Raw genomic sequence first — 16,320 nt, forward strand, 5'->3', positions numbered from 1 at the left:
AACAGTGGGTTTAATTTTTTTCTAGCAAAACAATTTCATTGCATTCTGTTTACGTGCCATTTTAAAAGTGGAAGAAAACGCCTAGTTGATTAAAATAGTTCTCTCAGGGCCACTTCCCCTTTGCATATCGTGACTTGTGGGTCTTATTTTTAGTACGAAACCAGGAACACTGAGAGCAGACGCATAACCATCCTCCATAAAGGCTTCTCAGCAAGTGTGCAGACGGTCCCGTGGAACGACCGCTCCCTCCAGCCAAGCAGCTGGGTTTCCGCGGAGCTTAAAGCCCCACCAGGTAAGGCAGGCCGCTAAGAGCCCAGTTTTATATTTCAGGCTTTGTAAACACAGGGAAGTCAGAAAACAAACACACCTCAGTTTTCTCTTCTTTTGTTAGTCACCAGTTCCTGCCCGGTGTTCTTTTACCTCATCAACACCCTCACCAAGACCATCATCACTTCTCAGCGTCATGACCCAGCCAACTGTGTCTGGCATGTCCCTGCCAGCACTGCGGATATTTCTCACTCCCCAGCTCAAAAGACAGAGGGTCATAAACAAAACCTGGGCCAATCAGGTCTCTCATAACTGGGTTCCAGGACATCTCTCCAACCACTCCCTACGTGATTCCTCCGCTTCTCAGATGGATTTCCAGGCATGACCCCTACACACCGGCACAGTCCTGCCTCGGAGCCCTCGCTTTCCTGGGCTCACCTGACTGCTTTCCTGAATCCTTCCTATACTTCATAGCCCAAATCAAATCGTACCTGCTCTGTGAAGCCCTTTTTGATGTCCCCAGTCACCACCCTTTCTAAAGAAACAAGCAGAAGCTGTCATGGCAATGTCTTGTTCTTTTTTTTTTTTTTAATTTTTATTGGAGGATAGTTAATTTACGCTGTTGTGTTACTTTCCGGCGTACAGCAAAGTGAATGAGTTATACATATACATATATCCACTCTTTTAAAAAATCTTTTTGACCATCTAGGGTCTCCTGGAACCTCAATTGTGAATTTAACTTGCACGACGAACACCAAGGCAAATAATTACACACACTTACGGCCGTACCAAGTTTCTCTTCACTGCACCTGGCTTGTTGGCAAGGGTGCCCCTGAGGACACGCAGTATTTTCTCTACTATAGGTTAGTATCTGTTTTCACTTTCGCGAGTGGGTCGTTTCCTCCAGCCTTAAAAACTTATGAGTGTTCCAATTCAGGTATGGCTCTTGGACTGAAGAATGCCAAGAATACAGCAAAGACACCTTGCAGAGGAATATCGCCTGCTGGTTTCCCAGGACTTTTATCAATAGCAAAGGGCGTGACTCGCTTGCAGTGTATGTTAACGGCTCAAGCGAGGAAGCTGCAATCAAGCCTTTCGATGAGCTCTTTGCCCTTCATGCCATTGGTAAGATGGGCTTGACTCAAAGCCAAAATAACCGAATCGCAGAATCTCAGCACTGGGAGGGGTTATAAGGATCACCTTGTTTAGCTACTTGTCTGATGCTAAGTGACCATCTGCCCGCTGCTTAAGAACCACAGGGTCAAGGCTTCTCAGCGTCCGCGCTCCTGATACATTTGGCGAAAGAACTCTGTGTGGGGGCTATCCTGTGCCTTACCAGGTGTTCAGTAGCAGCCCTGGTCTCCACCTACGAGATGCCAGTAGCACCTCCTCCCCCCCAAGCTGTGACAATAACAACGTCCCCTAGAGGATAAAATCTCCCCTCATTGAGGATCACCGCTCCAGGGAAAGTAAGCTCACTGCTGAAAGAACCCCGTATCATCTCTCAGCAGCTCTGGATGCTTTGGTAACAGTTCTGCCCATGGGTCCTGTGATGGGCTGGTACCACCCCCAAACAGGTCTGATTCTTTTCCCCACAAGATGGTCCCTCAGCTGTCCAAAGGCAGCCAGGTTTCCCATCCTGAGATCTCTCTTCCCTGGGCTACCAGCCCCCAGTTTCTCATGCATTCCTCTTATGATCCTCTACCCTTCTGGACTTTCTCCTCTGGGTGTTCTTGAGTTAGAGTGTCCCCCTTACCATGTGATTCTCAGATCTAAGCATATTATTTAAGTCTTCACTTGCTCAGTTCTCAAAACTAGAGACCTTCTCCTTCATCCGAGATACGTGTATTAACGCAGCTCACCAGGAGCCTCTCACATAACATTTCTGGTTCTGAACGTTCAGGGTTTCAGTGGTGGCCTGCTTATTAGCGTGGGCTGTGCAGCCAGGCTGCCTGGACTTGGATCCTGGCTCCGCCACTCACTTGCTGAGTGACCTTAGACAAGCTGGTCACTTCTCTGGGCCTCAGTCTTTTTATCTGAAATATGGGGAGAAATCAATACTTCCTACAAGGTCTTTGTGACAATTAAGTATGTTAATAATTATAAAGTGCTTAGAAGAGTGCCTGGCCTAAGTATCCAAAAAATACACAAAATGTTATTATTCAAAGGACATGGTTTGGCATGTGACATCTGTATCTGTTTCTATGTTTCTATCATCTATATGTGTATCAAACGGAGTATAACTTTGTTTAAAGAATCACAGCACTTGCTAAAGAGGTTATATAATTCTCTTCAATAGAGTATTACTTAGATGACCTAAAAATATCACTTTCATGAAAATAGGTAATAAAAAAGGCTGAGGGGGACCTGAGAAACAATGATATTAAGATGCCAGTGGACACAGCCTGGGACAGACCATGGGCATTTTCTTGTGTGCTATTCATTTTATTGAGACCAATTTCTCAGATTACTAAAAGAAATAAATGCTCTTTTGATGAAAAATTTTTTGGCTTAGGGGATGGTAGGCTCTGGAGCCAGTGGGCCCCATTCTTAGCTCGTCCCTATGACTCAGTAACTGTGAGATCTAAGTCACATAACTTAAGACAAGGCCACTCACTTAGAAATAATTTCTATCCACATCAAGTGGCCATAAAACAATCATGTGAGATCTCAGGGGGAAGAACTGTGGAGTTATATGTAAAGACAAGTTTAGCCCAATCCGTTCTTCTTCTGTAAGAGAAAACTAAATCCTCACAACAAACCAAAACAAGATACACAAAACAAAACGAAATAAAAACTGAGGCCCAGAAAGAGGAAATAATCAGTCCAGCCACACAGCTGCTTCGTAGAGCAGGGCTTCGTGGAGGCTCCAGGGCATTTTCTCTCCAGCATCAGGTTTACCCTCAGATCGGTCCAACTCGAGAAGTAAAAATGGATGGTGGGCTGGGTCTTGCAGTAAGCTGAAGGAAAAGGCATTTAACCATTCGATGCCATATGAAGTAGGAATCCTTGAGGTTTACGGGAGAGATCTCTCCTTTAGCACCACAAGACGGGAGTCAGATGTGAGCCGCTGGAGACCTGTGACTTGCAGATTCGTTGATTAAATCCTGGTGTACAGTACTCGAGAAGACGTAGCTTAGAGATGCCTTGAGAAATGTGGGTGGATTAAATTTATCAACCATGATCACCGACCTCTCGGTTCTTTAACCTAGATCGAGTAAATCCTCCAGCAAAAGTCACAGCAGAGATTGAAGGAACCTGTCTCTCTATCCAATGGGAGAAACCAGTTTCTGCTTTTCCGGTCCATTGCTTTGATTACGAAGTGAAAATTTACAACACAAGGAAGGGGTATTTTCAGGTAATGCTTCAGCTCATTCCGATATTTGATGATAGATTTCTTTTAGAGACATTTAAAAAATTATTGTCAGCGACTGCGCTGGTTACACCTTGGAATTAACAAGGTCAAAGGTAATCTAATCTACATCTACCTGGGTTTTATGAAAATAAATCAAACCTTACTGCCTTTTTGTCTTGAAAGGATCTATTACTTTTGGTTGAAAATAATGCAACAGATCAGGTAAAAGTTCATTAGCACTACTGTTGGTGAAATGGTGCAGCTGCTACGGAAAGCAGTACGGGGATTTCTCAAAAATTAAAAATAGAATTATCATATGACCCAAGCTTTCTACTTGTGGGTACATATCCAAACGAATTGAAAGCAGAGTCTCAAAGATCTTTGTCCATCCATGTTCATAGCAACATTATTCACAATAGCCAGAAGAAGGAAGCAACCCAAGTGTCCATCGACAGAGGAATGGATAAACAAAATGTGGTCTATCCATACAATGCAATATTGTTAGCCTTAAAAAGAAAGACAATCCTGACATGTACTGTATCATGGATGGACCTTGAGAACATTATGCTAAGTGAAATAAGCCAGTCACTAAAAGACAAATATTGTATGAATCCACTTATATGAGGTACCTAGAGCAGTCAAATTCATCAAGACAATGGTGGGACAATGGTGCTTTGGGGGGCTGGGGTGAGGGGGGAATGGGGAGTTTTTAACGAGTAGTTTCAGTTTTGCAAGATGAAAAGAGTGCTGGAGATGGGCTGCACAATGTGAATGTACTTTACTACTGAACCATGCACTTAAAAATGGTTAAGATAGTAACTTTTGTGTTATGTGCATTTTACCACAACTTAAAAAAACCCTGCCTCCTTAGCCCTAATGGACAAAAAGTTCAAGGGGAAAGGAACTGAATTAAAGTCAATATTTATTGCGCATCAACTATGCATTATGCTTTATTATCCTCACAGTTACTCTATTATGTAACGATCATTTTCATTTTACAGGAAAGTGAGGCACAGAGAGATTAAGTAAGTTGCCCAAAGTCACAAAGCAAGAATACAATAGAAGTCAGGATTCAAACTTCTGCCTTACAAATTCAATTCAATTCAATTCGTGTTAATAAATATTTACGAGCTGGCTTCTCTGTGGGATATACAGAGATAAATAGGTACTGTTTCTGCTATCAAGGGGCCTGGTCTACTGGATGCACTCACTCAGCCTCAGAGCTGCCTGACCATCGTAAATGTCAACGTGGATACAAAGGAGGGAGTGGACAAAGCAAGCTGCCAGGGCCTCCACCCAGGGGAGGGGAATTGAACGGAATCTTGAAGGATGAATAGAAACTTGCCTAGTGGGAGAAGCAGAGAAGGACTTTTTTTAGCCAGCACTTCCCCATGTATTTAAGCTCACATGGTGAAAGACTGGCTTTCTTTTTTAAATTTCTAATCCACCCTACATTGGTACTTCTGTAAAATACAATAAAAATGATCTGCTAGAAAAAATCGCATATAGCCAAAGACAAGCCCAGCGATCCTGGGCTTGGACGCCATGGCAATGCCAGGTTGCTATGAAAGCTCCCAAATTGTTGTCTCCATTTCTGTATTTATCTTCTCAAGGATCAGCAATAAACAGCTCCTGACTCACACCAGTCCTCCAACCACCCTTGGAGTGGCAGGGGTTCTAGGCGGAAGGAGCAACTCCACAGCGTGAGTGAGCATGGTTCCTTCAGCCAAGTGGCAGTAATTTACTCAGCCTGGATGTAAGGCCAACGTTGGAATCATAACTCTAGCTCTTACACTGGGACTTCTCCCAGAATGACTCTAAGATTTTGTTTATAAAAAGAAATGGTTTCTCTTTTTAAAACCATGGTCATAGGCAATGGAAACCACTAAAGTGTTTAGCTTGATAGAAAAATGTGAACACATCTGCAGAATTGCAGAATTATTTTGGTAGCAGCATGAAAACTGGGTATGGATGGAGAGGGGACATGTGCACATAGAATACCAGTTTCATGGCTACTGCAACGGTCCAAGCAAAAAATGATGAGACCTAAAATGGCAGTGGTTTTGGGGCAGGGATGAAGAAGGGAGAAACACATTCAGGAGTATGTAAGATACGGGAGGCCAGGGACACATCTCGGGTTTGGGGTATTAGCTGCATGGTGGGGACACTGACCAGTAAAGAGAATATAGAAGGGTTTGTTTGTGAGAAAACAGCCTCATTTCAACACTAGACAATGTTAGCCTGTGTTGCCTACGGCAAACTGGCATTTACTGAGTGCTTATTATTAGGTTGAACTGCCCAAAATGGCTGTTTTTGCAGGTCAAAAATGGGTTGTTGAATATTGTCAGTTTTCATATGATTCAACCCAATATATCTTTAAACTTGGGCTTTACAAAGTTAATTCCATTTAATTCAATAATCCATTAGGTGGTATGGTTCCTATTTTACAGATGAGAAAACTGAGGCTCAGAGAGGTCAAGGAAATTGCCCTGCAGTTAGTTGGAGGTAGACCTGGGATTCAAACCCCCTTCTTCCTAGATTCAAGGTCCTTGCTCTTTCTGCTTCCTTATGCCCCCTCCACCCCTGTCTCCTTGCCCCCTGGCTTGGGGTGAGACATTGTATCAGGGATCAGCGAACTTTCAATGTAAAAGGCCAGAGAGTAGGTATTTTAGGCTTTGCCGATCATACCACTTTTGTCACAATTACTCAGCTCTGCCATCAATACAAGCAAATAGGTGTAATTTCTGTGTTTGTGGACACTGAAATGTCAATTTCATGTACTTTTCATGAGTCACAAAATATTATTCTTTTTATATTTTTCAAACACTGAAAAATATATAAGTCATTCTTAGCTTGCAGTCCTTAAAAAAACAGGTAGCAGGCCAGATTGGCCATAAACTGTAGTTTGCTGGATCCTGTTGAATATGACGGAAGCCATGCGATATTGTTAGTTAGGTGATTAGAGAACATCCAGGAACAAGATGAGGGAGGTTATGCATTCTGCTATGTGCCACTCCAGTCTTTCACTCTGGAAATATCAGTTGGACCCAGATGGATCATCTAGATCTTACAATTGCCTGTTTTATTTATTTTGCTTACTACATAGCTTTCCCCCGAAGGGTGACTGCCAACACCTCCATAGTGAAGCGGTCTAGAATAAACTAATCGACATGAGTCTTACTGATTTTAAATGGGTCACTGAATACTGAGTCACATTACTTACATACGACCTCCCATCCTGATGATTGGCATAATTTAAATTGCGTGTCCAGGGATTCTTACAATGCTATTTTTTCCCATTTAGACAGAAAAAATGACGACCAATACATTCATCTCCATAATTGATGGTATTTCTGAGTATTCCATTCAAGTGAGAGCAGCAGTGAGCTCTGCGTGCAGAGCGGGGGGGCCCTCCAGTGAGTGGAGTCAGCCTATTTATGTGGGTGAGTATCTCGTGTTTATTTTAAAGCAAGTGACCTTATTTGTGGTTATAACAGACCCTCCTGGAAAGTGTACACCTTTACTTGTGAGTCTTGAAATGCTTTCACGTCCCTACTAAGCCTCATCCTCTGGCAGTCTGCTGCCTTTTCGACCAGAGGTGGATTTACCACGAGGCCAATGAAGCTCCAGTGTTCAAGCTTCTCACTAGCAAGAGCCCTTCCAAAGTCTGGTACTGTTTGTTTTTTTTTTTTCCAGATTATCTGGTCTACTTCTATTCAGTTTTTCCAAATTACATTTTTTTGTTCTGAAATAACTGTAGATTCATATGCAGTCATAAGGAATAATGTCAAGAGAAGTTTCTCTCAAGAGTAACTTCTTGCAAAACTGTAATATAATATGGCAACCAAAAAGGTGGCATTGCTACAACCCACTGATCTTATTCAGATTTCATCGATTTCATATCTACTCATTTGTGTATTAGTTCTATGCAATTTTATCCCATGTGCAGGTTCATGTATAGGTCACCACAAGGGTCCTTCCTTTTGCCCTTTTTTTAAGCACTTTCATTTCTCTCTCCTCTCCTCCATTCCTAACCCCTGTCGACTACTAATCTGGTCTCCATTTCTATAATTTTCCTATACCTAATTTTGAATTTATACTTTTGTCTCATTTCATAAAGAAGATTCCAAAACTGAATAAGCTCAGGGCCCACAAAATCTGGATCCAGCCCTGGGCCTTCAGCATAACAGACCTAGAGGATCCAAAGGACTGGGCATCACGTGGGCTCCGGCACTGGTTCTGCAGCCGTTTTTACTTATGATTAAACTGACTAGCTTCCTTGGCAAATAATATGATCATTGTATGCGTCTGTGGGATTGGAGAAGGGTGATGATGGTGGCTCTGAATGAAAGGGCAAATTTCCATTCTCCCTTTATGTCAGGGAGACATATGTTTATGTTATGGCAATTCCCTAACCTGGAGAGGTGGCGTTGCACCATGATGCTAGAACATGCACACCCTCTGTTTGTTATTATCTGCCTATCTTGGCCAGTTAAAAAAACAACTAGTGTGTCTCATGTATGGGCCACAGACATGCAGCCTGGGGATGCAGACCTATGTGGCTAAGTGCTGCATAAGAGCTACAAGGACACAAAGAGGGGGGAAGAATTCTGGAGTCTTCCATAGAAAGCTCAGGTTTAATGCCAGCCTTAGCACGTACTGACTACATACCCTTGAACAAACCACTTCTCTCTGCCCATCCGTGGATTCCCAGGACTAAGGAGATAATCAATATCCACCTCTCCTGTCTCACAGGTTATTGTGAAATACAAACAACGACAGCACATAACATTTATTGCTGACTCTCCTCCAAGCCCTGTGCTAAGTGCTTCACATGCACTAGCTTCACTAATCCTATCCACCAAACTGTTCTGCAGATGAGAAAACAGGTTTCGAAAGTCTAGACAGTTTGCTTAACTCTGCACGGCCAGTAAGTGGCAGAGAAGGAATTCAAACCCAAGTTGACTGACGCCAGCACCAGAGACCTTAGCTCTATGGCATGGGGGCCGGGACGCTGCAAGCTGCAAAGAGCTAAACAAATTAAAGACGTATTTAAGGGGTCCTGGTAGCTAACTTTGTGGTTATGGTTGGTCAAGCACGTGATTATCACTCTCCCTCATCCTATGAGGTAGTTAACGCTCCACTGAAGGTGTACCTAAGGAGAGATTTCTTGTGGCATATGCTAGGATTTTCTATCATTTCATTCATTCACTTAGGCTAATGGGTGTCTCTGCAGGACATTCCTGGGCAGTGACCCATGGGCCCATGTGGATGTAAGTCAGCCCAGACGCATAGCAGGGAGATTTCCAAGGGAGATTGGGAAGACAAGGAAAGACCCGAGAAATGGAGCTGGGTTCTGAGCCTGCAAAGGGACTGGCCTTACTGAGTCGCTGAGTTTCCAAAGGGGAAAGGAGCCCCTAGAGCTGTGTGACACGACCAGCACAGCCTTATGGCACGGCCACCATATCACCCCACTGGAACTCAGAGGACCAGCATGAGCCTTGCTGGGAGAGGGAACCGAAAGGACAAAAGGAACTGAGAACCAGCCAATTGCACCTACTTCATGTTTCTGCCAAAGCCAGACTTTCCCCCTCCCCCCTGCATCCTCCCCAGGTCCAGGCCCCAACCTGACGAAACAGACCCACCGCACACAGGCACCCCTTCCACACCGCTTTATCTGCACAGACGAAATCCACTCTACGCCCCGAGAGGGGGACCAGCAGAAGAAACGTGAATCCGTCGCAGGGAATTTTCAACAAGGCTATGAATGTCTTCAAATGCCTGCGGTAGAAGCTTAATTTTCATGACCCGCATTTGGTGGATTTTTTTTTTTAATGCTTTGTTATTCCCCAAAGGCCCAAAACTCATTGGCCCCCAGTTATTGATATTTCTGAGTGTCTTCCCAACATCACTGCGCATACAGTTTCAGAGTTTTTTTTTTTTTACTTCTTTTTTAAAAATTCTGTTCGAGGACCTCAAACTAACTTGGAGACCAAGGTGGGAACCGTGGCTATGGAGCCAGTTCTGATTTTTTAGTGTTTGGGTTTTGAATTCTCATCAGTGTTGTCTGTTGAGAGTTGAGAACTTAGAGAGCGGAAGAAAGCGAGAGACAAATCAGGAGATCTAGGTTTTGGTCGTGGCTCTGCCAGTGTCTAGCTCTTTGACTGATGTTAGAGATGCGGAGATAATATTTCATGAGCCCAGTAATCGGAGACTGCTTTGACAGCTGTGTTGAGAGGGAATCTCAGGGTACATAGGTCATCCGAAGGTGTGGTCGTCTGTTGTCACCCCTGCAGGGGTCAGGGTGGTGACCAGCGTGGCAGGGTTTGGCTGCCCCCGACCTCGTCAGTCGCCTCTAACCCCTCTGGGTCTCAGTCTCCTCACCTGTAACATGTGAGTCTCCTCACTTGTAAGTTCTTCCCTACTCTGCCTTTCATGTTCTCTTACCCCCATCAACCGCCGACAAAAGTGCTGAGAGAGAGATCGTGACCTGTGCTGAGAGTTTATTTTAAGCCTGTTTTTAATTTATTTTTCACTCTCCACTTTAGAGCTGGCGCCCCATGATTATTTTCTAAATAACAGCTTCCTAGCTCGGAACCGGGCTCATTACCGTTTGCTCTCAGGTGTGCCTCACTGCCAGCATCCACGGCAAATCCCATTTCATTTGCTGCCAGCCCGGTCGTGAAGATGAGCTGATTCATATTACCACGCACCTTATAAATCCATCCTTTCTGGAAGTGACTTCCCTGCTCACTTTAGGATCATTAGTGAATTTAATCAATGCAGGCTCTCTACTGTCATCAGGATGATTAATAAACATCACAGGAAGCCCGGGCTCCTCTGGGACATTCCACATGGCTCTTCCTTACCCGGCGAGGACGCAGCAATAATAATGCTCTGCTTGCAGCCTACCAGGCAGTGTTCCCGCTCCACTCATTTCCTCTAGACATCCTTCCTCCACTCCTACCTTGTCTTAAAAATGGCACCCTGGAGCCCTCCCCTTCCACTTTCACACCAAGGCCCGACTCACATATCACCTCTTTGTTAGAGATTATTAAGTCCACCTCCTTTATTTGAGGGAAACGGAGGCCCAGAGATATTAAATAATTCAGTAGTTATCAAACAGCCAAGAAGTGGCTATTAATGGATAATATTCTCAAATAGGTGACATATGAGTCAATTAGCGAATTGGAAGAGATTCAATTTACTAATTAACCCATCATCACCCAGGGTTATTGAATCAAGAGAGAGACACCAGACGACTAAGTTTTGACTGATGAAAAGGGAGGGCGGAGGAGACAGGACTGCTGTCCTGCTCTGGTGGGCAAGGTCCCTGGACAGTCAAGAGGCACAGGGGCAGCTGTCAGGGGTCCAGCCAGCCACAGTGGGCTCTTCACCTGCCCTGAAACTCTGCCCTCCTGTGCTGGCATTTCCAGAACATGGAATACTTTTTTTTTTTTTCCTCAGATGGAAGGAGCAGTTTCATCTTATCAGCCCTCGTTATCAGCTGCCCTTCCTCAGCTGCTTTCTCTGCCTTATCTGAAGGGCAAACTTTCCACTTTTCACACTTCTTCCTCCTTTTGCAACTTTCTTAACTTCCGGACTCTTCTGTTCCCTTATTATCTGGGCCATCTCCTGTTTACCAAAAGCTGGTGTCTCCTGAGTGGTTTCTGGTCTGAGTGAAGATACTCCTTTTCTCAAGTCCATCATCTTCTCTTCTCTTTCCCCTCCCGGAAGCTCAAGTATCATGCAGGAAACAAGCAATAATGAAAACAAAGTTTCCGACAATAATGCCCTTCCCCGTGGAAAAGAGCGTTACACATGTGTCCACCCAGCCGTGCTGCCGGTCAGGCTCAGTGGCTCTGAGTCCTGCGTATCAGTGACGGGTCTTCCCCCCCCCCCCCAGCACAGGCCCTGCCCCTCAAACAAACCACTGGGTTTTGCCCTGACCTCACTGAAGGCCGTATCTGAAGGCCAGGATCTATTCGATGATGGTACCAGGAACCAATTAAAATGTATTTACAAAAAAGAAAAACATTGCTTTAGGCTTGACATGTGTAGCACTTCCACCCCAGGGAGTAGGGGAAAGTTCACCGCATTTCTCAGATGGCTCAGCTGTGCAGTCAAGGTCAACACGGGCGGCGGCTTCCTTTCGGGGCATCTTCCTCGAGACCTGTTACTCACAGGAAATCCTGGCCGTGGCTTTCTGTCACAGTTTGTTTGCGTGTGTGTGTGTGTGTTTAGGGTGGGGGGAGCCTTAGCGTCACATCACACATTCTAGAATCGGTAAGGACTTCATGAAAAGAGTTGGAAGCAGAAAATCAGGGAGGGAAGTAAGAACTGGGGCTGGGATGGAAGCAAGGTTCCCACAGGGAAACTCTGGTGCCTTTTTCCTCAGACGTGACATTCATGGGCTGTGAATGAGTGAGGAAACCTGGCACACTGGTCCCAGGGCACGTGGAATCAGAACCTGGAGGGCTTGGTGTCACCTTCGAGATCCTCCAGCCCACCTCCTACATTTTACACCTTGCCGGCTCCACCCTCAGACTCCGTGCCTGTGCTCTTTTTCTTTTCCTTTCGTCACCATCTTTCTTTTTACATCCTCACACTGTCGTGAAACAGGGAGAAAACCAGGAAGGAGAAAGGTGAAGGGGAGACACTGCAGAGGGCTCAGATCCACTTTCCCTGGGTCTTCCAAATGAATTTTGCAAATTCAAAAGCTTTTGTGAAGAAATGGCGGGCTTCTGGATCATTAGTGACAAAAACTGATTGAGGAACAAAAAGCTGACCCAGTCAGGAACTTGAAAAACCCACCTGGCTTCCCTGAGGGTGATATAACATGTGACGATGCTGGGTTTTCTTTGTAAATGGGGGGTTTCGGGTTGGTAAATGTGGTGGCCGCTTTGATCCACTGTTTCCTTTTCCCCAGGCTCCTGTGGTTTCCAGCCTGGTAGCCCCACGCCTGGCAGCCCTACCGCTTACTCATTCCCAACAGGGGGAGCAGGGCCGCCTCAGCCCCGTGGCCTAAGGGAGGGCCAGCAGGGAGCTTTCAACTTCTGTCCCCAAAAGTCAGGAGCAGGGAGCTCCCCTGTGCTTTCAGGCCCGGCCGCCTAGAGGTGTGGTGTCCACACCAGACTTCCACGCGTGACCTCTGCCTCGAGACAGCCCCGCCAGATGATGGGAGGAAGGTCGGACTCCCCTCTTGGGGCAGGCACTGTGCTTGGCGTGTTCACCTATGTTATTTTATGTATCTTCACAAACACAGGATTTTCCTAATTTACAGATGAGCAAAGAGACGCAGAGGGGTTAAGGAACTACCCCAAGTGACAGAGCTAGGAAGTGATGAACCCGGACCTAGAACACAGCCACAGGACTGGGTGCACGCCGTGCTCTTTCTGTGATGCTTTGTCACCCCTTGGGTGACAGTGCCAGCCAGGGAGACAGAGGCAGGAGGATTGGCTGTGGAGACTGGTGGCAGTGAAAGGGCTGACTTGCCAGCTCATGCGCTGGTCAGCCTCCATGGAGCCCAAGCAATGGGGACACTTGCATTGACCTCTTCAGGCTACTCTCCTCTAAATATCCCCTTAGGAGTTGTCCATGGCGTTCATTTTAATACAAACCTCCTTGAGGGTGAGGACCATCATGCTTTATGCCCTTTCCTACTCCCTAGTATCTTGAATATTTGGTGTTTTCTTTCCCTCCAGGCCTGAGCTTATGACTCTGCCTTCTGAGGATTCTGAAAGGGCTCCAATCTTAGTCTGGCTTTGATGATTTAGGGAAATTATCTTGATGCCTTACCGCTGACACGATGTGTTTAATCATAATCACAGTTATAATAACATTCACTGAACACCTACTATGAACTAGCACCGGGCCAATCACTTTAACTTTACAGGAATAACTCAGCCAGTTCTTATCCCCGTTGAACAAAGCAGGTGATGGAAGCTCCTGAGGGCTCCCTGCTCAGGGTCACCTCTGTTGTAAGTGGCAGAACCAGGATGAAAGCGCTTCACCCCTGTTTCTTACTTCTATGTGAAGACTGCAGCCTCTGCAGCTTTCAGTTGCTTTAGCAAGTTGGTAGGACAGGGCCAGGAAACCCCTTACAGGGAAGAAAGTTCTGGGTTCCCTAGGGCCCCAGAAGGCACACACCTCTTGGTGCTGTGTGCAGAAGTCTGCAAAGAAGAAGACGGCAAAGAGGAGTTCTCTATTTAGCTTCATCAAGTCGTGTCCTACTGGGGACAAATGCAGACCAACAGTACAGCAGTGATCCCTCTAGGGAATCCTGAGCGCGCGAAGGTACACCTACACCCCCCCCCCCCCATCCCAAGCATCTCCATGTCCTTTCCATATTTTGGGTCATTGAGCCCAATTTCCCCAGATGAACACAGAACACGTTTTGTGCATTTTGCTCTGGACCCTGGACTACCTATGTTCGGTCCACTGAGGCTGCATTTGCCGACCCCTCTCTTTCACTCTCCCGAAATCAGGTAAAGGGATTTTTTTCCCCTAAAAAAAACCTCCCACAATCCACTTGACAGCTGCCTTACAAAGCTCACCCCCCCCAAAGGGCCTGCTTATGATTTCTGCTTGCATTGTGAGCCTGTGACCAGCTTGGCGGGTCCCTTCACAGACGATGCCGCGGCCTCCCCCTCTAATGAAAGACAAGTGCAGGAGGCTTTGTAGACTGATGCACCTGCATCCTCTCAGTTATCCAGCCCTGTCAGTGCCCTCAGAACTCCTCCCAGTGCCTGCTGGTTTAACAGAGTAGGGCTGCTTCACTGGAAGAGCCCCATCAATTTACTAATGAGCTCTTTTCCTGCAGAACCTACTGTTGAGTCTGAAATTAGATTCAAATGCAATATGGAATCCCTAAAAGTCGTACTTGTATGAACAGCTTAAGGGTGGAACAAGCCTCCAAACCAAATTGACCTCCTAAGAGTTATTAGTCTGAACTACAAAGATCATACAATTCTAGAACAAGTGGGGCTGCAGCACCAGGAGGAAAATGATTTGACAAAGCTCTGAGGGAAGCCAGAGGCGGAGCTGGGACTAGGTCCAGGGCCTGATTCTCTTTAACCACCATGCTATTCGTCCCCCTCTGTCCCTTTCCCACCATACACTCCCAGGACGTACAGCACGAGCAGAATTGTCATTAGTTGGCTAATTCTCAAGGTTAAATGGTCGAGACGTCAGAAACTGAGGAAGCCAAGGTCACCAAGAAAACAGACAGCTGAGCTCCCAAATGCTCCAAGTTGTCAATATTGGGAGAACATCCTAGAAGGAGGTGCAGAGTCTGAAGGGCTTCTTCTCCTTGGCAGGACAGGCTTTGCGACTTCGTCTTTCTAAAGCTCATCTCTGCATAACCAAACAGTGGCACCCATCAATTTCTTGAAAAGAAACATCTGTGGCTTCCGTTTTGATGGCAGAAGTCATTCTTGAGTCAGAGAAAACATTCAAGTTACCTTGAAACACTTGTTCTTAAGAAAATGTCCAAAGTCAGAGACCCCAGAATTCAAATTAATGATGTACCGAGGGGCCTCCCAACTTTTACAGGATTAAAATTCTTAATCATTTTGACCGGAAGGATATACACTGTCAGGGGGAACTGCACCCCTGTTCTACCTTCAGTGAAATCAGAGGAGGTGCTGTCTTCAATTCATTTTACTTACATAACTGACTCTCAACTTCGTTTTTGCATTAATAAATAACGTAACAGTAGATAATCCCCAAGCAATTTCCATTTGGTAGTGAACATGTGAAAGCTTTTTCTTGCACTGAATTTACCTGCCAGTTTAGGTTTTCTTTGCAGTAAAGCTGACCTCGGCTCTGCTGTCTGGGGGGTTAGCTCTGTTCTCAGGTGGCGGTAGGGGAGTAGTTCTGAAGCAAGGTGGGACACTGCAGAAGCCAGGTGGGGAGAAATGACTCATGTGCCCCTCCCTCCAGGCAGTGACCGTGACTTTGCTTTCCACATAGTACCTTGCATGCACCGCTAACTTTTTTTTGATCGAAAGAAATAAAATCAGTTGCCTCTCCAAAGAGGTTTTGTTAATTCAGAGAGAATCTTCACTTATCAATGTGAGCGCTCAAGTGAACAGCTAGAGAGTGGTTTAACTGAAAAGATTTGTGTAAGCACGCTCAGAAGTGAACGGCACTTTTATCAGGACCTGACATAACAGCCTGCAGAGAATTGCACAATTTGAGACACCAACGGGACCCAGGGTGCCACCCTGATAATACTGGTAACATCATTCTTTCTGCAAAACTCAAGCTTCACCTGTTTAACCTACTTGTAAACAGGAATAATTTTGCTACTGGCATAACCCTTGCTAAATTTATAATCCACGTATATGAGTCTAGAGTTTCTGAATGTACTTGTTAGGGGACTTGCATAATGGTTCAAAGTGTGCTACAGTGAGTTTCAGAGATGGGGCAATGAGGCAGGCAGAATCCCTTATGCAGGAAGTCAGAGTGGCAAATAAAGCGAGCTGGTATTTGATTTCACGGTAGTAGTTCGCCCCAGTTGCTCTTTATATTAGCTACGTGCAAGTGCAGTAAAAACTAGGTTTAACGGGACACTCGGTGACAATCCAGAGAACTGAATACTAATCCTAGAACCACTGAGTGTCTATGGGAGTTGGGAAAATAAAAGGTTTGTAAAATGATGAAAAGCAGAGCCTCAGAGAGCCAAAGTGTGGCCA

At 45.5% G+C, this 16,320-nt stretch overlaps 1 protein-coding gene across 1 annotated transcript in view; it reads left to right on the forward strand.

Moving 5' to 3' along the window:
* The window catches only part of IL5RA (interleukin 5 receptor subunit alpha), a 32,700-nt gene that overhangs the window by 6,957 nt on the left and 9,423 nt on the right, over positions 1-16,320 (forward strand). The window contains exons 4-8 of the mRNA XM_057554934.1: positions 154-292; positions 977-1,130; positions 1,205-1,392; positions 3,480-3,625; positions 6,927-7,065. Coding sequence (XP_057410917.1) covers positions 154-292; positions 977-1,130; positions 1,205-1,392; positions 3,480-3,625; positions 6,927-7,065 — 766 coding nt within the window. The remainder of the gene's footprint in view (positions 1-153; positions 293-976; positions 1,131-1,204; positions 1,393-3,479; positions 3,626-6,926; positions 7,066-16,320) is intronic.

Source organism: Balaenoptera acutorostrata, chromosome 10 (assembly GCF_949987535.1).
Source record: "Balaenoptera acutorostrata chromosome 10, mBalAcu1.1, whole genome shotgun sequence".
In the NCBI taxonomy this organism is placed as follows: Eukaryota; Metazoa; Chordata; class Mammalia; order Artiodactyla; family Balaenopteridae; genus Balaenoptera; species Balaenoptera acutorostrata.